This window comes from Pogonomyrmex barbatus, unplaced genomic scaffold (assembly GCF_055798465.1).
Source record: "Pogonomyrmex barbatus isolate J1 unplaced genomic scaffold, ASM5579846v1 scaffold1, whole genome shotgun sequence".
Classification (NCBI taxonomy): Eukaryota; Metazoa; Arthropoda; class Insecta; order Hymenoptera; family Formicidae; genus Pogonomyrmex; species Pogonomyrmex barbatus.
Window position 1 is genome coordinate 18050518 of NW_028297098.1, and position 20087 is coordinate 18070604.

At 34.9% G+C, this 20087-nt stretch overlaps 1 protein-coding gene and 4 non-coding genes across 6 annotated transcripts in view; 1 reads left to right on the plus strand and 4 right to left on the minus strand.

The window, feature by feature from the left end:
- The window catches only part of LOC105425322 (uncharacterized), a 76836-nt gene that overhangs the window by 52499 nt on the left and 4250 nt on the right, over nucleotides 1-20087 (plus strand). For both annotated transcript variants that reach the window (XM_011636040.3, XM_011636039.2), the window contains exons 4-11: nucleotides 3479-3643; nucleotides 9425-10353; nucleotides 11615-11998; nucleotides 13838-14018; nucleotides 16272-16370; nucleotides 18231-18451; nucleotides 18528-18666; nucleotides 19303-20072. In XM_011636040.3, the coding sequence (XP_011634342.2) occupies nucleotides 3479-3643; nucleotides 9425-10353; nucleotides 11615-11998; nucleotides 13838-14018; nucleotides 16272-16370; nucleotides 18231-18451; nucleotides 18528-18666; nucleotides 19303-20072 (2888 nt within the window). The remainder of the gene's footprint in view (nucleotides 1-3478; nucleotides 3644-9424; nucleotides 10354-11614; nucleotides 11999-13837; nucleotides 14019-16271; nucleotides 16371-18230; nucleotides 18452-18527; nucleotides 18667-19302; nucleotides 20073-20087) is intronic.
- On the minus strand, nucleotides 14390-14461 carry TRNAE-CUC (transfer RNA glutamic acid (anticodon CUC)). Its single transcript has one exon. It is a non-coding gene; the product is annotated as a tRNA-Glu (tRNA).
- TRNAE-UUC (transfer RNA glutamic acid (anticodon UUC)) lies at nucleotides 15062-15133 on the minus strand. Its single transcript has one exon. It is a non-coding gene; the product is annotated as a tRNA-Glu (tRNA).
- On the minus strand, nucleotides 15557-15628 carry TRNAE-UUC (transfer RNA glutamic acid (anticodon UUC)). The gene has a single exon. It is a non-coding gene; the product is annotated as a tRNA-Glu (tRNA).
- On the minus strand, nucleotides 15696-15767 carry TRNAE-UUC (transfer RNA glutamic acid (anticodon UUC)). Its single transcript has one exon. It is a non-coding gene; the product is annotated as a tRNA-Glu (tRNA).

A 20087-nucleotide genomic window follows, 5' to 3' on the forward strand; every position in this document is an offset into this window, starting at 1 on the left:
GAGGTAAACATCCGAAACATGAAATCGAATGATTGCGTAATAGATATGAGATTCAAGAAACGTGTAGCAAAACACGTTTATCCGGAACATCTCCATTTCTCCAATTGTTCAATTGTACGTGTATGCGTGGCATGAATGATAGTCATATTTACAAAAGGGCGAGGCCGATGGTATAATTAAAAGAGCATCGCGCGCGGAGAATTATTAACGCGTCCTATTAAAATCCTTTCAGCGCGAAGAGGATTAAGCCGCCATGGTCGTCCTTTGACGGCTCGACGACTTTTTATTTGCTCGACTTCCGCGTTTCAGCGCCGGGTGAATTTTTAACGGGCCGCCGCGGCGCGAGGCAGAACGTTCGAAGAACGAAGAGAGACGCAACGACGGCTGGAGAAGCCAGTTTTTGTAAAATCTTTAGTAAAATCCTAACGGCACCGCTCCTCTCGCATTTTTTCCGGCACGTCCGTCGGATTTTCTCTCTGTCTCTACCACCCCTTTCCCCCCGACAGCGATCCCTTTCGCTTCCCTTTAGCGCCATCCTTTCTTCTTGACGGCCGGACGAATCCCCGTTTCAACACGGACCGGTATTTATCTCCTGCAGATTAAAGAGGGAACAAACGACGCGAACGATAAAATAAACTTTGTCGCATCATTCTTTTATTTCATCGATTCTAAAGCCTCTCTTTATCTAATCTTGTTTCTAACGCGAAGATAAGTCCTTGCAGACAGCGCAGCAATCCTGACGTATCCTGCCATGTATCGCTTGTCAAGCATGCGTACGTACGCGATTGCGCGTAATTCATGCTTGTACGAAAATAGAAGAACGTTACAGTTTGTAAACTATTGAAAGAGACAAAATAAAAATAGAATTTTTAATAAGCACAATGTTTATAGAATGAATGTACATGACAAGAGTGAATAATACCATGTTGAAAAAACAACTGAAGGAAGGAGATAGACTTTTATTCAATTCAATATTCAATTCAATATTCTATAGCTAGAAATGTTGCGTTATGAAAAATCATAGAAACTCTAAATAACTTCCATTTTATAAAAAAAAAAACATTAATGTATATATTTATTAATATATTTGAAAAATACGATAGTTTACAAACACAGTTATAACATGAAAAAATTGGAAAGAAATCATTTAATAAAATTTTAAAAAAATTCGAACATGCTCTCGTATTTCATATTTTATTATTTTAAAATTAAAATTTATAATTCAATGTAAGAAAATATTCCGAATTTGAATAAAAAATATTTTTCTTCCATATGAAATTATGACATAGAATAGCATTAGTTATCTCAAAAACGCGATATTGACGGAATGTTAAAATATGAAAGTTTACAAAAATATGAAAGTTCTTTCAATTCAATTCAATTCATTAAAACTTAATATTTTAATCTGTTTTCTCTCTATCTGTATCTGCCACATAAACCAACATCATGTTCATCAAAATGTAATATTCAGTTTCAATCTAATAAAGTACTGGTGCATCTTCATTAACGTTATTGTAAAGCATATCGAGAAATAAATTTCAATTCTGGCAAGAAAATTTTAGTAAGAAAAAAAAATGAGAGGTTACGGTGCATGTAACAAAAGATATAAGTTTTATTGTGCTTTTGACTCAGAAATAATTATCACTTCATTAGATATTTAGCATTGCTTCTTGAATATAAAGATGATAATGAAAGACATCTGTGAAAGGCATCTAATTCAATGTCGTTGTCAGAAAGCGCGAAAAAAAAATCGTATTTTCTTACAAGCTCTGTCTGTAATATAATAGAAAAGAAAAAAGAGCAGAGTGACAAGCTTGTGCAACTTTCTTGTAATTTGTTCTGATGTAATTTTGGATTGTGAGTCTAAAATCTGCACATTTTATAATCTATATTCTATGTCCTTTCCTTTCCCCATCCTAGCGATAATTTAAAACATTAATAAAAAAGTTTTGAATTACAATTAAAAATAATTGTATATATTGTATGACTTCTTTATTCCGAATTCAATGTATGCGTATTCTTATGTTTTGTATAATTTTCTACGTTCCATGGAAGTTCCAGCATATACTTTTAAAAAAACCTTTCTAAATTAAAATTTATCGAAAAATTAATCTTTAATATATATTTTTCGCTTAAATTATGCCTTCATCTAAAATCCTGCCCTGAATCCATCACTGATAACGAAGTCCTATGCATCTTGACATTCACGTCACGACTCCACTTTTCCGGAGAACACGAAATTCCCGCCGGTGGCGGTTGTGGTACCACGGTACACAACGACGATTACCTGGGCGATAAAGCCAGCGCGAAAAAGCACTTCTTTCCGGCGGTTGTCGCTCTTACATTTTTCACTGCGTGACACGGAACACAAGCGAATTGTTGATGATGATCTCTGCGACACCGCGGGTACACGACGAGAAAAGCGCAGGTGTTGTAACCGTAGCACCGTAGTTGCTTCTCTTTCGCATAAATAAACGAGAAAGCCACAATCAAAGTAAATGTAACGTGAGAATTCCAGAAGAACGTATTTTTCTGACATTTAATTATAAATACTGGCAAATAACAGTGTGATAAGTGAAATAAAATGTAGCGGTAAAAGTAATTAAAACTGGCACAAAGATGTCATATGATAAGATATTATTATTCATATTGACACGGTACTATTCATTCTACAAGTATCAAAGTATGCAAGTATGGAATAACATCGATGCTCGTTTTTTTAAGTATCGAAGGGATGAAGTTTACAGTCCATATTTTCTAGTAGTATCTAAAGTATCGGACAACATTGTTTTCTCAGCAAATAAAAATATCGATAACTGATACTTCCTCGAATCTATATAATCCTTCTAGATGTCTACTAAATGCGTGTATATGCCCGTCACGGAAATAAGAAAAATTTGATTATTACATTCGCTTTAAATAGAAACAAAATCGGCTTTCGAGCTGAATATATTTTTCAACGTGTATAAGTTTAGCTGACATAAATATTGAGAACTTAGTAGTACTTTTATTTCAAATAGTATTTTTTGTTTATCTAATATCATAAAAATTCATCGAGAGCTTCACGGAAATTTCAATATTTTTCCTTATTTAACACTTAATGCATTTAGAGTTTTTTTTTTTTTTATAAATTTGACAACATAAATTTTCATTCAGAATAAATATATTATAAAATTCATAAATTTAAAATTTAATAGAAATATTTCTAACTATTCATTTTCTTGAACATCTTGTATACATACAAAATCTTTCAAGTTGACCTATTTATCAAAAAAATTTACACTTTTCGTAACAATTTAAGAAAAAATTGCAAATCTAATTTTCAATAAAATGATTATGTATTATATAATTGATGCATTTTTTAAAATCAAGTTTCTATTAACAAGCTTTCTATTAATATTGATATTATACTATATATTACTATATATTATGTTAATGTTAATGTACCTAATAAAAAATAATTTCATTTTGATTCCAGATGTGGATGTATTCCTTAGGCAGAGCATTATTAGACACGACTCCCAGAGCAACGGCGTTAACGGGGACTGTTTCCGTTTCGCCCTCTTCCGCTTTGCAATCGGTGTTGGCCGCCATGACGGAACCTGATCCTCGTAGACGTGCCTCCTTGATGAATTTGCTCGATGTAAGTTCTTAAGTTTTAATGAAAATTCTTCCATCCTCAGATTTCCATCCTTCTTCATTTTTTCATCAATTTTTTTTTTAAAGTTTATCAATACAATATTTAGAAACACAATTTAATGTATTTTTTTTTGCACTCTTTAAAAGATCATGTTGCATGTTATTCATCGTCATAGCGAACATTCCAATGTATACATGAACAGATTCCGCTACATAACTGGCGAATATTGTATGGGGCGAATATTGTACAATCTGCTAATAAAAGGCCGAGATTACCGATTTTGCCATACGAGGTAGCCCGAAATTCCGAAGTTCGTTGCGTGCGCACTATCGATGGTTTGAAATAAATCAGCGAGTATCGCTTAGAGTGACTCTTCAGCGCTCGATATTTCATCCCGCGCCGTAACAACGCATCATTTTCCACGTGTATCTTTCGGAAAACAGTTTTCGATTCTCCAGTTTCATCATACCGTTCGATATGTTTGCAGTCCGATAAACGTAACATCACGGCGATGCAGACAATATCCAGTAATACATACTTTGATTCTTCTTATTTTACATTACTTATTTTAATGTATACTCTATGCACATATCTGTTGAAATATATTTTAATAATATATTTTAAAATAAATACATAATGAAATCAGGCATTTGCATTAATAGTTACGAAAAGTGAACTTCGAGAATAACATAAGTTGATCTCTCGATAAGATTTCTGGGTCACTGTATTAAATTAATTGTTTTAATAAGTGCACATCAAAAAAGTCACCATTATGTAGACATCATTGATAAATAATACGGATAGATACGTTATTCAACGCATATCGCTGCGACTTGGATCTTGACCATCCGCGAGTTAACAGCACCCACCCAATCGCAAGTGCAGTAGCATATAGCAAAATTAATTTCCACATCACGATTACGAATGGTGAGTAATTCAACGTCGCGAATGTATCCATACGTGCAGCTGCGTCGAGCCGGAATTGGATAACAAACACACGAGGAATGCACAGCGCGCGCCAAGAAAGGCCAGGTCCTCTCCACCGTGAGAATAATAAAGCAATTTGTCATTAATAATATCCAACGCTACCGTGATGACGAAATTTGAGAGACTCGTCGTGCAGCGTGTCAGAGCAACAATTCGGCCATTAGCTTGTAACTGCGACTAGCGTTGCAGTAAACGCGTGTACGTGTGCATCTAGTCCCGACGCTATGTGTCTGCATCCAGACATGCATCCATGTCACGATGCAAATCATAATATTTCAAGACATAATATTTCAAGAGCCACTGTGTATTTTATGTAGGACATCGCGTGCTTATACATTTCATTCATGATATTTCCATTTTGTGTAATAATTATTTAAATTACAACATCCGTGTAAGAAAGCAGAAAGCAGACGTATAATAAATATTAACATTAGTTAGAAACATCAAAAATATGTTGATCGCTATACAATATTTTGCACTCAAACGAGTTACGATATCACGCGACTACATTCCTCGTTTGTTTGTTCTTTTACCTATCTTCCCGTCGAATAATCAATGTTGCAGATTCTCTTTTTCGTGATAATTTCGCAATTATCTGCACGCGGCTTATATCTAACTTCGGTAATGTTCGTACGGGATTAATCGATAGACCACGTGGACTTAATCATAGCCACCGACACCGTGCGGCTCTTGGGTGTCCACCGTCGGCTTGCATGAAAGCTCGCTTTAATTGAATCACCTATCACGGACAAGGCGAGCACGTTGCGCGAGCAGCATTTGTATGTCGAGACGACACTCGAGGTGCGGGAGGCAGGCGCTGATGATGATTTGCGTGACAAGAAATAGCGACGTAGCGGTTGCAGCGGTGAATGTGCGTCTATCTCTAAGTGAAACGCGAAGAAGTGAATCAAAGGTGAGATTTAATATCTGGCCAAGTGATATAGAATTTAATTAAAATGCCCTTGATAAAGTTACATTCATCGAAATGCCGAGGCAAATAATAGACGTGAACTTAATTTATAACAGTAGTCCAGCTACAACAGTTACAACACAGCTGTAAATTTAATACTATTTAAAACTTTGTTTTAATAAAATATTAATTTAAGTCTTCTGTGCCCTAGATATTTAACATCCACAATTAAAAAGTTGTGTAAATCGTGTCTGAATGAAATTTCGCTTTATTCCCTTTCTTTCAAGAAAGAAGTAACTTTTAATTCATGAAAAAATATGTCACAGCGAGAAAACGTAGAATAGCATGTATCTTATCGATACAGGTTTTTTTATACGTATACATATACATCTATATAACATATGACCTATAAAACCTAACAAAAAATGAATAATTTACGAAATATTGTATATTTTATGCCAGAATATGCCAATAAAATATAAAATATCTCATAATTAAAAATTGACATTTTGACAATTGACTTTTGTACCTCAATATTTTCATATCCAAAATAATTAAGAGAGTATATTCATATTATGTATTCATATTATGTAAAAAATATATGATTCCATGAAAAAAAGAGCAATCATAAAAAAAAAATATCGACAGTGATTACATTTGCGAATGAATCAATATTAGTCAAATTGAGGCCCAACATTTTATAACTTTTTGTTAGAAATTTTCATGTCTTCCATATTTTCCAAGATATTTCGATGCGAAAATTAAAACAACCTGCATATATATATATATAAAAGCCTTAATATGAACTAAAAACCAATCGATGAATACCTATATGCTCCGGAAACTGCCAACCGCATATAATAGCACGATGAGTTGTGGTATAACATCGAAGGATACTACATAAAAAAGATAATAAAAATGATACATATGATGGAAAATACTTCATATTGTTACAAAAATGCGTCATTTAATATACAATCGTATGCTCTACATACATGACATTTCTATAAAAAGATATATTTATCTTTACAATATTAACGCAGATCCAATAACATTTTAAAACGCGTACTATTTATATATATATATATATATATACTCATTATACATCTAATGAATAAATAAATTTTATATACAGAAAACATAAATATCATTATTATATACCATCAAATTAATTTGTCATTATTCACATATAGCGTCTAATCCGTATAACAAACTAAGATTGATATTTCAATTGAAACTTCCGTTTCTTCACATATTAGAATTAAAGCATGTTTTCTAGGTTTTCTAGGTTGTCATCGCAAACCTTCGATTTCGCAGTTTTGTTGTTCACACCGAGGGGATTTAACGTTTAATGCATATCGAGCGATTTTTGCCTGTTTATCGGATTTTCGCGACATTATACGGATGCAAATGGCAAGATGAAATTTAATCGTGAATGGTGAATTCATGCGACGCCTCCGCGCACGATTAAATTATTTTGATCGGACAGCAAACAGACGGGAGACGCGGTAATGCAGACTTCTCCCACGTGTAAATATTAGGGCGAACAGATAGCGTGATGAAGGATACGATCGCACGTTGCAATACCGCGAGGATGTAGCGCGTCGCGTATTTCCACACGAACGCGGAGCATATGAGTAATGGGTAAGCGATGTAATATTTTTGAAATTTTTCAATTAACCTTTTCAATTAGCCTTGAAATGCGTATAAATTTGAGACGAAGGAGAGATCCAACTTTTTTTTCCTCTATTTTCTTAGAAAACTCGAAGTGAAAGAGAGGAAGTTTCTCATCCACGATTTATGAATAAGAGAATATTGCGAAAAGAACTATGGTCGACTTTTAGCACTTTTAGACTTTAGAAATCACAGTCAAAAATCCATGTAAAATATATATATATATATATATTTCTATAACAACACAAGTAAAGTACATGTAAGTACTGATTGCAGAAATTATAACTTTAAATTATAAGATTAAAACGAGACCTCCTATTGGCCTCGCTGCAAGCGCGATTTAAGCCACCGATAAATCTGCGCGAGTTGAATCGCGGGCCCGAATCTCTCACTTTCGAGAGATTATTTTGTGCAGCCAGGACATCATTAAACGACGGCGTTATGATATTATAAGAAATAAATTCGCGGACCCGTTCGCGTATACAATTCCGGGGATCGTTCGGGGGTTTAACGCATTTCAGACGGCACAATGAACGGCGATCTCGGACGCAAAATTGCAATTGGGGGGGGGGGGGTGCTTACCTATATATCTACGATTTTGCCGAGCTCGATGATTAACGATCGGCAATCTCAAAAATGCGACGGCCGTTATCGCGTGCGAAGAACGTAGGCGGCGGCCGTAATAAGTCGTCCATCTCGGGCCGCTAATAATTCTGCAGCTGCAACCCCGATAACCCCCGAAATTGATGAAATCGGCCGGCGCGGCGCGAAGACGAGGGAGAGGAAATGGGGAATGGGGGAGGGGGCGAGGGCACATGGCATGCGGGGTAATGCGGAACCGCAGTTTCTACGAGGATTCCTCGGCGGCCAATAAATTATCCGCCCGAGTACCTACTTTGCCTGGCCGTATCTATCCGCGCGGAGGGCAAAGCGTAAGGCAAGCCTGTGGCTGAACACGCCGTTAAGACGAGTGCCTTACTGACTTCGCAGCCAGTACATGCAGTCGTGGCACAAATTGATAGCCACCGGATAGCACCATTTGCCGTTATTTGTTAAGAATAATAGCACACATGTCTATTACTCTTCCCGCGCATCGCCTAGTTCCTAATATCTTAATAAGAGGACGTCAACCGCGAATTTGGAAATTATTGCTCGATGAGAAATTTCCATTTCTATTCTATAAAGGACCACCTCAATGCTATCTATTATATTTTTTTCTTTTGTATTACATGTTTTGACTGATTAATATTACTTGTCTTATCTGTATCCCATTCTCAACTGAGAATTTTATGCATCATTTTATTATGTAATATCGAATTTAATATTAACAGTTTCATTCAATTAATTAAGCGTGAAATTAATTTTTTTTTAATTTCTCTTTTTTATTGAGATTAAAAAGCAAAAAAAAAAGTACAGGCCCAATGGAAAATGTATGAACGCGTTTATTAATTAAAGATGATTAGAATTATTTCGGTTGACTGCGGGCAGTAAAATTGAAAATTAATCACAATGAATAAATTCGTAAATAATATTCTAATATTCATCGTTTAAATAGATATTTAACGTTTTCGATAACAATTATTTCATCTTCGCAAGAAGAGTTTATAGCCTTTACAATTTTTTCCTAAAATCTTTGACTGCGTTTAAAGTTTCGCATTTATCATCATAGGAAACACAATGACGCGTTAATAGGTACTGGCACTTCTCCATAAGGATCTTAGCTTACTGAATCTATAGAATTCCGACAACAGCCATTGTCCTCTTAAGCTAATAGTTCGTCTACTGGGCGATGCGAAAGTTTCGAAACTAGATAATTGGCGCGCTGGGTAACACGATAAACGCATCGATGCAATTATATTATGTCTGGCTATTGTAAACTTTCAGATTTACATGGACGTTTATCTGTATATAAGTATATTTCACTAATCGTAAATCTATCTTCTCGTTACAGGATAACGCTATTTGTAATTCTAATCATCGACGTGAAAGAGATTAGTATTAGAATTAGATTGTATCGAATTCTACATTATACGCACACATTCCCATTAAAGATATCATATTTTAAAATGTCAATAATATATAAAACTATAATTACTGCGGTTCTATATTTGCAGCGAATTCCTTCCTCTATCTCTATCAGATATATCAATAAAAGCCACCCACGCCATTAACGCATACCTCGACAGTGCAGTATCGTGTTCACGCCTTTGCAGGTAATATCCGAATACTGCCGGACGCGTCTACAAGCAAGGCCCTTTACGCATATAGTAATGGAAATGTACCGAGAAGTCGTAAGATCACCTCAATACGCCGCGCGCAAACGAGCGGCCTATTACCAGCTGAATGCCCTGTGTCCTGCTCGGAATACGGTCGATCATCTGAATCAGCAAAAAATCTACGGTCATCATCATCATCATCATCATCATCATCATCATCCGCAACGACAGCAGCAGGATCACATCCAAAGTGCGAATTCTCAATTACCGTCTTTTCAACATCAGGCTCATGTCGGGCAACATTTGTCGAGTCAGCTAACTGCCCAGCAGCAACAGCGGCAACCGTCACACGATTACGTTCAATCTTCGGCAAATCAATTTCGCTCGCTTAACCAGCAGCAGGATCACGCCCAGCAACCGTTGAAGAATCAGCACGATCAATATAATCATCATTATAATTACCAGCGTGTGAAAGGGACTCATTTCAGAGCACAATCATGTAATTCTCAGTCGCATCCCAATCTGGCGAGTTTGTGTGACTCGCAGCAACAGCAACAGCAGCAACAGCATCGAGAGGCCACTCTCAGTGTCTGCAGGACGCAGTTTCAATCGCAGTTGGATATCCAAAGCGGTAGCCGATCGATAGGGCCAGCGATGACACGTCGAGCTCATCATCACTCGAGAACGTACTCGCAGCCGGTTTACACGCGGCTCCAACACACGAGGAGTAGCGGCAATCTGCCAACGACGACGAGCACGATGGTTGACGGTAATCCTGATGGAAATGTTTATAACGACCCGATATATGCCCTACCGGTTAAGCCTTTCCTGAGCTCCCAGGATGTGCGAGTCAATGGAATGTCGGCGAAAACTCCCGCGATCTATCACGATGATGATGTTTACGGTGGTTCGTCATCGATAAGCAGGTACATATATGCTGAATATCTTACTTGCGTCAGAAAACCTAATCAATTTTAATTGTAATTTAATTTTCTATAAAATTTGCATAATGATCTATGTCGCCATATTTGAGCCTCATTAAGCTGGAACTTCCACCATCGCAAATCGAGATCGCATCTATCAAAAAATTTAGTGCTATTTATGTGCTCATTTGTTGCTCCAGTCTGAATTTTGTTGCTTTAACCATTTAGCAGAAAATCACGTTCAAAGCGTGTTGGAGTGCCAGCTTGACATCCTTAAACTGGATTTCCCATAATAAAAAAAATATACATGCGTATCGCATAAAAAAAATACACCAGAAATTGTTGCTAATTTGTTACTCCATCATAATGCAAAAACATATCAGAAATTTGATATTTGATACTTTTACGAAGTAATATTAGTTTACAGAATACCGCACAATCAAATCTGGAAGAAATACGAAAGAATTAAAAATAGAACAACTAATTAGCAAAAAAATAGTGCTATAAAAATATGTATTTATTTTTTAGTTTCCTTTTTTTTTATGGCTATGCTAACTTTGATCTTATGCTGGCACAGCATAAAGAAAAGAAGCAGGAAATTAAAAAATAAATATGTATTTTTGCAGTGTTGTACTTTTTCGCTAATGAGTTGCTTTATTTTAGATTTTGATACGATACGCTAATATATTTTTTTTATTATGAGGGTTCAGCTGAATAGCCAGCAAGACTTTCAACTTTGAACGCGATTTCCTGCAAAACGGTTAGAGCAACAAAATTCTAATTGGAGCAACAAATTAGCACAAATAAATAGCACTAAATTTTTTGGTAGGTGTAAATTCGATTTGCGATGGTGAGTCCAACTTAATAAATCTATATTTGTTATGATTTTATAATTGGGTTAAATAAATTCAATTTTTTGATTGTTTCATCATAATTATGAGAATGAGAATTTTATAGAACTTATACAATCTTTTCTATTACAAAAAATCTTGAAAGAAATAATACATTTGAATACAGATGTTCTCTAATAAATTTAAAATTGTCTTGCTACAAATTTTATAATTGTAACTAATCTAGTCCTAAATAATTTTGCTAAAAATATAAATCAGACACAAATTTACTTTATAATATTATAGTACGCATATTTAATTTTATTATTTATATTTAATTTTCTTATTTATATTTAATTTATTCCATTTTACGCGATGTCCCTTTCTCATTCTGGAGAAATTAAAAATGCGTTAAAAATGCAAATCTAAAATAGGCATCCTTCGAACACCGGTCACTCTCAACCCGACGTAACCTCGCAACCAAACGAGCATCTTCGCGAGGATTTTTATGGACGAATGCCTCCGGGAAGGGTATCCTTGCAAAGGCAACACTCGAATCCACAGCTGCCAAGCAGAACGCAAGCTGACGAGGATTTTAAACGGTTGTCACAGCCAAGCGTTGCAACAGCCGAATCTCGCATCTCCGTTACGCGAAAGGAAGAACAGACAATACGGCAACAAAATTCGACAACTTGTATTAGACTGAGAGGACTCCAGGGACCTCCAAAGCCACCTCGAATTATCACCACCCTGAGAAAAACTGCTCTCTCCGATTCGGAATGTAACAGCCATACGGAACCACCAGCGAAACCACCCAGGTAGGTTTTTTCTTTTCGTATCATATCGTAATCAATTATCTGTATTATTATTTACTATTACATTAGCTTTTTATGCTAACGAGAGAAAACAAAAAGTAGATTATTCGCTGAGTAACGAATTGTGCATTATTAATTATCAGAAAAAGCGTTCATTCCCGATGCAATTTATTATTTCGAGTCGCTACAAACCGTTTGGGCTGTTCGAATAAAATTTTAATCAATGATCAATTTCGTTTGGAACAATTCGTTCGGAAAACAGAGAGAGAAAAGAGTTTCTAATAGTACTTCCATTCCTTTAATTAAACATCCTCTTATTTAATCCTCCAGAAAGAAAAGTAAAAGAATAAGAAGAATGAAAGATAGTCTCAAGTGACCTCAGAACTTCCCTGCAACGTGACAAGCAGACTCGCAATTTTATGTAATGATAATGTTGGGTCATCTAAAAGACGCGAATAATCCAGAAATTTATATTTACTCCCTTGAAATCCGTACTTTCCCGGCTGGAATATCATCGATCTTGCAACGAGAGTGGGCGTTTAAAAGGCAAATTAGGACACAAGGGGAACGTGAAAGAGTTCCGCGATCTTCGCGCGAGACCCACATTATTAAGTTTTGCCCCCTAGTCGTATGTTCGTGTTAATAAACGCTTACTAATAAGCGCTACGAGCAAACGCTGGGCTCTTACAGAATGACACCGGTTTTCCTCTGACATAACGTGATTTCGAGGAGCGCAGGATACACTTGGAGCGCACGAAACTAGCTAGATGCAGCCAATCGCAATCGAATGCATGCCGATCGATTGTGTTCTGCCTCCACGTCGATTGTGGAAAGACCGAAATACGGCGTGCCGCGGTGAACTTTGACTTTCGTGAGAGTTACGAAGCCCCAGGCTTTATGATGATATTTAATCGGGCGGAAATAAAGCAACAGCGTGTACGCGTAGTTAGGTGGAAAATTTATACACTTTTTATATCTAGAAATTATAAGTTGGAATTAACATGATTAAAAATTAAAATTGCATTTGCCAGAGTTTGTAATTCTTTAACAAAAAAATGCCTATGATGTAAAACATTTGCTACAATGATTTTTAACGGTCGGTTCAATCTCTCGAATAATTAAACAAATTAAAAATTCTTAACTAATTAATATAATTAACAAATTATTTAATAAAATATTGAGCAGTGTATTTTAAATTTGTCAAGCTTTTTCATCTTGTCTCTAGAAAATTTATATAAATTTATATAAATAAATAAATGCTCTCTTATATTTTTTTCACAATCTTTACTTTTGCTACTCTCTCTCATAGGCATTACATCCCCGATGCATCGTAAAAATTGATTTGGAGTAAACACATCCTTTTATTTCGATGTGCTTTTTCCACGCCGAGTTCTCGGCGCGAAACGATAGGGGATGGAAAAGGATAGGATAAGAGAAAGACAAAGAGGCACTTAGTGATGACTGCCCTAAAAAAGCATCCGGAATCTACCCCAGTTAAAGTTTAATTAAACTCGGTGCGAGAGAGTTCGTTAACATCGCTGCATATAGCAAGATCGTCGTTTCACGTGATGTCTGCGAAATTTTACCATAGGCGTTCCGGTTCACTGCATAATTAGGTGCATCTCGATCTGTAATGAAAAGCTTCGTTTGTCTCGATCCATATTAATCATATGGTCAAGGAAAAAGATGAAAAAAAATTAAATCAGTTTCTTCAACATTAACTCGTCGTTAATGGATTACATCTGACATGTACTACAAGTTACTGCATTTTTGTGTCATAATACATTTTTATGTTAATTTGCATATTGTTATATCTAGAACACCGTGTAAATATATTTATAGAATTATGGTAAGGAATGGACCAAGAGCACGGCGGGGAAAAGCAGTCCAAAGAGCACCATCGCGCCTGTATAGAACGGTGGGTGGACCCACGAGGTGTTTCAATAAGGCACAATGTGTGGGTCCTGAATTTGTAGTTCGTGCCAATCAGCCTCCGAAGACACTATGCGTAGGTCAAGTTAAGGTATGAAAATAAAATCAAATAATTAGAAATATAGATATACGTAAATGATTTTGAAATTTGATATATGTTCATTAAAACATTTTTCATTTTGATTTTAATAACTTATGAATTATTAAAGCTGCACATAAATCGTATATTTTATATGTAAATTATATTCCTAGCAAAAAAACAAAAAAAAATATTTAATGAAAATATTCAAAATTTCTTGTGTCCAATATTTTTTTATTTTTTTCTATTCATTAATTTCAAAAAATTTTTTCAAAAGACAAAAAAATGTATAATTTATGTATTTCTAAAATTCTAAAAATTAAGGCGAATTAATTATTAACGTTACTTTGAATTTTTATAAAGTCTGCCAAAAAAAAAAAGACTTCCGGTACCGGGAATCGAACCCGAGCCTCCTGGGTGAGAGCCAGGTATCCTAGCCACTAGACCATACCGGAGTTATATAGTCCGGCTATTATAAACTATCACATTTATCCGTTATTACAGTCATAAAATATATAAAAATTTACTTTAATAATGTATAAAAATATAACTATAAAAAAAAATATTAAAATATTGATAAAAATAAATATAAAATATATTTCGGTAATCAAACCCGAATCAGATATTTTAGCCACTAGATCATATCGGACGGTGACGATCATTCTCTAAACAATGATGACAACACATTGAAATAATTGTATTATTAAACAACGTATTATTACATATTATGTCGTCAAAATTTAATATATAATATATTAGACACTGTCAAAAAACCATCATTAATATCTTTTTAAGTATTGTATAATTAATGAAATTATTTTAATTCATCATTAACAAATCATTAATTATCTACAAATAAAAATTAATTTGTATAATCTGAAATATCGATTTTGATAAATATTTCAATAAATATAAAATTTACAGTTAGAAAAGTGAAAAAGAACATATTAACATTAAAAAAAATTGTTATTAACACAAAATTAAAATAATAAGTAACTGCAAAATTGCATAACAAACAAATAAAAATAAAGAAAAGCTTAAAACACAAAAAAATTTTCCGGTACCGGGAATCGAACCCGAGCCTCCTGGGTGAAAGCCAGGTATCCTAGCCACTAGACCATACCGGATTGAAGAGGAGAGGACTAAAGTTCGTATATCCCAAGTTACTAATAACACTAAAATTTAAATTAATATCAACAAATGTAATAAATTATTATATTGCAAAATATAATTTAATTTTATTGAATGTAAAACAAAAGTAATAACGCAACACGGCTAATAAAACATTATTGCGCAATTATTCAACATTTAATATATAAAAATGTATTCAAATACACGTTTAATCTTTAAGATACAATTGTAAAACAATTTAGTATATTATATCTGTTTTAATTTAATATTTTAATTAACTTTTGTTCTGCAGATAAGACATTGAAAGTATATATTAATAAAAATATTTTTATTTATTATTTATTTTCTGTTTATACTGCAATATTATTTTTATTTTTCTCATTTTTGCGAAATCTAAATAAAAAAAAGAAAAAAAAAGATTCCGGTACCGGGAATCGAACCCGAGCCTCCTGGGTGAAAGCCAGGTATCCTAGCCACTAGACCATACCGGATTACACTAAGGGGTGACCTTAAGAACATACTTCAACCTATATAGAAGAAATCGAAGATAAAAAGATATTCCGGTACCGGGAATCGAACCCGAGCCTCCTGGGTGAAAGCCAGGTATCCTAGCCACTAGACCATACCGGATTTCGGTATGATCCTCAAACTTGGTTGTATACGTGGATTTGCATGAACAATATGGATTATTTCAATATAATTCCAGACTTTCATATCTCCTTGATAACAAAAATCAACAATCAATGATTATTTTCTAAATTAATATTAATTTTATTCAACTAAAATATTTTATTAAATTTAAAAAGGGATTTAAATTTAAATATTGTAAAGTTTGATATTCTATATTTTATATAAAATATGTTTGTAATTTGTATCAAATACACAAATATTAATTATTAAAATAATAAATAAAAATAAATTCCACTTATAGAGTTTCTCGTAAAATAATTCTATATCTTTTATGAATAGATTTATACTTCTTTGATGCAAAATAGCTTGAAATAAATAACTATACAAACATAAAATTGCGAAAAAAAAAAATAAAATGAAGGAAGAAAGAAGGAGAGAGAGAAAAGAGGAGAGGGGGAGATAGAATGATACCATGGTAAACTAATAACTTGTTCATTTGCGTAGGCGGGCAACTCTGGCCGGATAGTCGTAATAATGCTGACAGGACAACGCGTGGAGGTAACCTGCGACCCTCAAAAGGTCACTGCTGGGGATTTATTCCAGGTAAACTTTTCAAAAAATCTATCAGTAAATTCTAAATTTGTCAATTTTTTATCTGCAATTTAGCTATGATAAATATCTCGATAACTAAAAAAAGAAAAAAACCATATTTACAGAACTTATTCGGTATTTTCAAAAACATATTAATTATAAAAAAATATTATCCTGACATTTTCCAAAGTTTAAAGTTTAATGGTAATTTAAAGTATTAAAAATGTGATGAAACACGTGAAACATGTTGATCATCATTTGTGATATCGTTAATATAATCATTAACAATCATTTCATTAACAATCCTTCGCAAAGATATACATTTATTTGTGAATGACAAATGCGATTAATGATTATTACTTTCACATTTTTAAATTTGTATATATAATCCGAAGATAATAAAGTGACAGTAAAAATCGTACATTCAAGAGAAAATATTAAAATATTTTAAAATCAATTTAGTGATGTTTCTTCAAATGTAATATTTCATATTTTACACAGTGTGCAACTTTTCTATGTCACAAGATTCTTCTCTGAATTTCTCAGGACGCTAATAAATTGTATCATCTATAAGTGGAATATATGGCGTCTCGCAAGTGTTTCGTGAAAAAATTATTTTTCATTTACTGTACACGGAAAAATATACTCTGCCGGTATACCTCACTAAACATCCTTTACAAAATATACTTCATCCGCTAGTTTTCAAGCGGATGGTACTTTGATCATAATGTTCGTGCGATGGTGGCCTCTCGAAGCCACACTTAGCCCGCGAAAGCCAAGACATGGCCGGTTGTTTACGAGACCACAAATTCCGGCGTGAACTCGCGAGAAGTTCTGGCGAGCCGCCAAGCCTAATCATTATATACGACAGATCCACAAACCACGAGTTATGTGATCTCGACGACAACCGTATCGCGCAATTCCTTTTCCGATAAAAAAAAAATCTATTCTTTAATAATATTTGTTCAAATCCAACAATTTTCTACAGTCAAATCCAATCGTTTTCTACAGATTTAACAGATTTACCATTTACCAATTATCAATAAAAGAATCGGTGAATGTTATTCTAAATTATTTATAGGAATATTAAAGAGTCAAAACAAAATTCATGATATATAATTAAAAACAATTAATTTGCTCCGTTGAAGTAACAAACGGTATCTTCAAAATTCAGCAGAAAATAGAATATTTATAATATACTTTCTTGTAAATATGTTGCACAAGTTGAAGCGGAGAAATTGAATAGCATTTAGATTCGTTAGTAGTTTAAAAAGACAGTCTCTGTGTCTCGAGCTTGCAACTCTTCTTATATCAGCCACTTAATTCAAGCTCTTGAACGTGACCGGAGTATTTTATCGTACAATTTTTAATAAATTTGGTTGATTTACAGAGCTCGAAACTCGAAGCTCGTTGAGAACTTCTCAATTGGATTATTTTTAAAAATTCACACCAATAGAAATTACCTCTGCGCCAGAAATGCATATCATGTTGCGCCATAATAATTTTTTAGAGCAATCAAATGCACACTCGTGCTCTCTACATTTAATTGCTTGTCTCGCATAATAATTCCGCGATGAATCATAGCTTATAGATTCTATTGCAGCATTTTTCCTTGTATCTCTTACATACATTGTAGAAGAATATCAATTAAAAATACAAAAACATGTATTACATGTTCATGCTATAGCAAAGAATTATAAAAAAAATTATATTTGAATTAAATAGTATTCATTCACATGATATTATATCTGCTCTCATATATCATTAAAGCTATTATCATTATTAAACTAACATACGATACATTGATTTATCTTAGTCAGACATAAATCTTTAATATATTATTTTACACGTTGTACACGCAAATCCTTTCAGGCTATTGTCCAAGCGGAAAGCCTCGACGAAAACTTCACTCTAGGATTGGCTGTGCTACTGGCCGGGGATTTCGCGATGTTACCACCCGACACGAAATTAAATAAGGTCGCGCCACCGGGATGGTTAAGCAGTGGCAAAAGCAAAGGCTTACTAGGTCTACCAACTAGTTTCATGCTCTATTTGCGGCTTCGATTTTTTCTGCCATCTCTTCGTGGCACCAGGTTCGTTTCAAGCCCGATAACAATAATACGTTCGATTCGAATGCGACTAACTAACTTGCATCCGTATCGCTTTCAGAAGCTGGATATCGAAGCATCTGCTATATCTACAAATAAGACGATGTATACTGGAGCAGCAGCTGGTCTGCCCATATTCCGAATTAATCAATTTAACGGGCCTTGCACTTCAAGCTGAATTTGGAAACTACAACGTCAACGTGAGTTAACGAGTGATTCATACGACACGCGCTACTTGAGATGAAATTAGCGTCACGATACGAAATAGTGAAATATTCGAGGAACGATTGTTAAACTTTAGGAATTAGATAAAATGAGAAACTATAATACGATAGATAGAGAATATTAATATAGATAAAAAGTCTACATTTACTTAATGGAATGTAATTAACTTCTATACGACTTCGAAATATAGATATTTGAATTTACATCGATTGTAAATTAAAAATTTCAATATCAAAGATTTTTTTGAAGTGAAGTCAAATTCTAAAATTTATAAAAGTGAAATGAATTAAAAGAAACAAATACCGTACGTATATTTCAGAATTGATGTCATCTTTTTCATCTGGCAATATGTCTTAGATTAGATTTTATGTTAAAATATAGATATAGTAATAATTCCTGTAAATTCAATTATTAAACTACAGAGTTCAACTATTAATCTATAGTATTAATAGTTGAACTCTGTAGTTAAGTCTCGGCTCTCGGCAGCTTAAGTAAGTAGTTAATTGTCAAAGGCGTTATTTTGATCCGTTGTGACAAAATAATTCTGGCGTAATCCGCGCGCGATCGGATCATTCTCCGCTTCATCGGAGTTACCGATATGTATCCCACAGGAGCACGGCTGCGGGGATTACTTCCTCCTCGAGCACTACGTGCCGGAGTCCTTGATATTGAGCGCGGACCGGCATCAATCGCAGCCCTGCGTCGACGCCGATACACTTCGGGCGCAGCTACACCGCGCTCACCGCGACCGCCGTGGCTTGGACTCGAACAAAGCCGAGGAGATGTTCATAACTCACGCGCAGTCCCTACCGGATTACGGTTCGCATTACTACATCGCCACGGTGGATTCGAAGGAGCTCGAGAAACTGATGACGCGGCAGAGAAAGGGCAAGAGCGCCGTGTCCGACAACCGCGATGTCGTGTCGTCCCTCGACGGCACGGGAAATGCTTATCGCCAGGAGAAATCCGCCCGAGAGACCTGTCCTGTTTACAGCAGAATCCCGCGATTAAGTTCTCGCGAGAACGTGCCGATGATACCCTATTCGGACGAGCGCAAAAAGAACGTGGCGAAATTGTGCCACGACGAAGTAACGTGTAACAACAATAATAACAACAATATTAATAATATTAATGGCATTAAAGGCAACAAGAACAATAATAAGAGTGGTAAGAAGAAGACGGAGAGCAACGTATGGCTGGCGATACATTCTCAAGGTTTAAAACTGTTAGAACGCGGGGGCGAGCCGAGGGAGAGAACGGAATTGGCCCACTTTCAATGGCGGGACGTGCAGACGTTAAGTTACAGCAAGAGTTGCCTGGTGGTGTACAGCAAGCTGAATGGGAAACGATGCAAGTTCAAACTACGGATGGATCATCGAAAGTAAGTTTGCCCGCT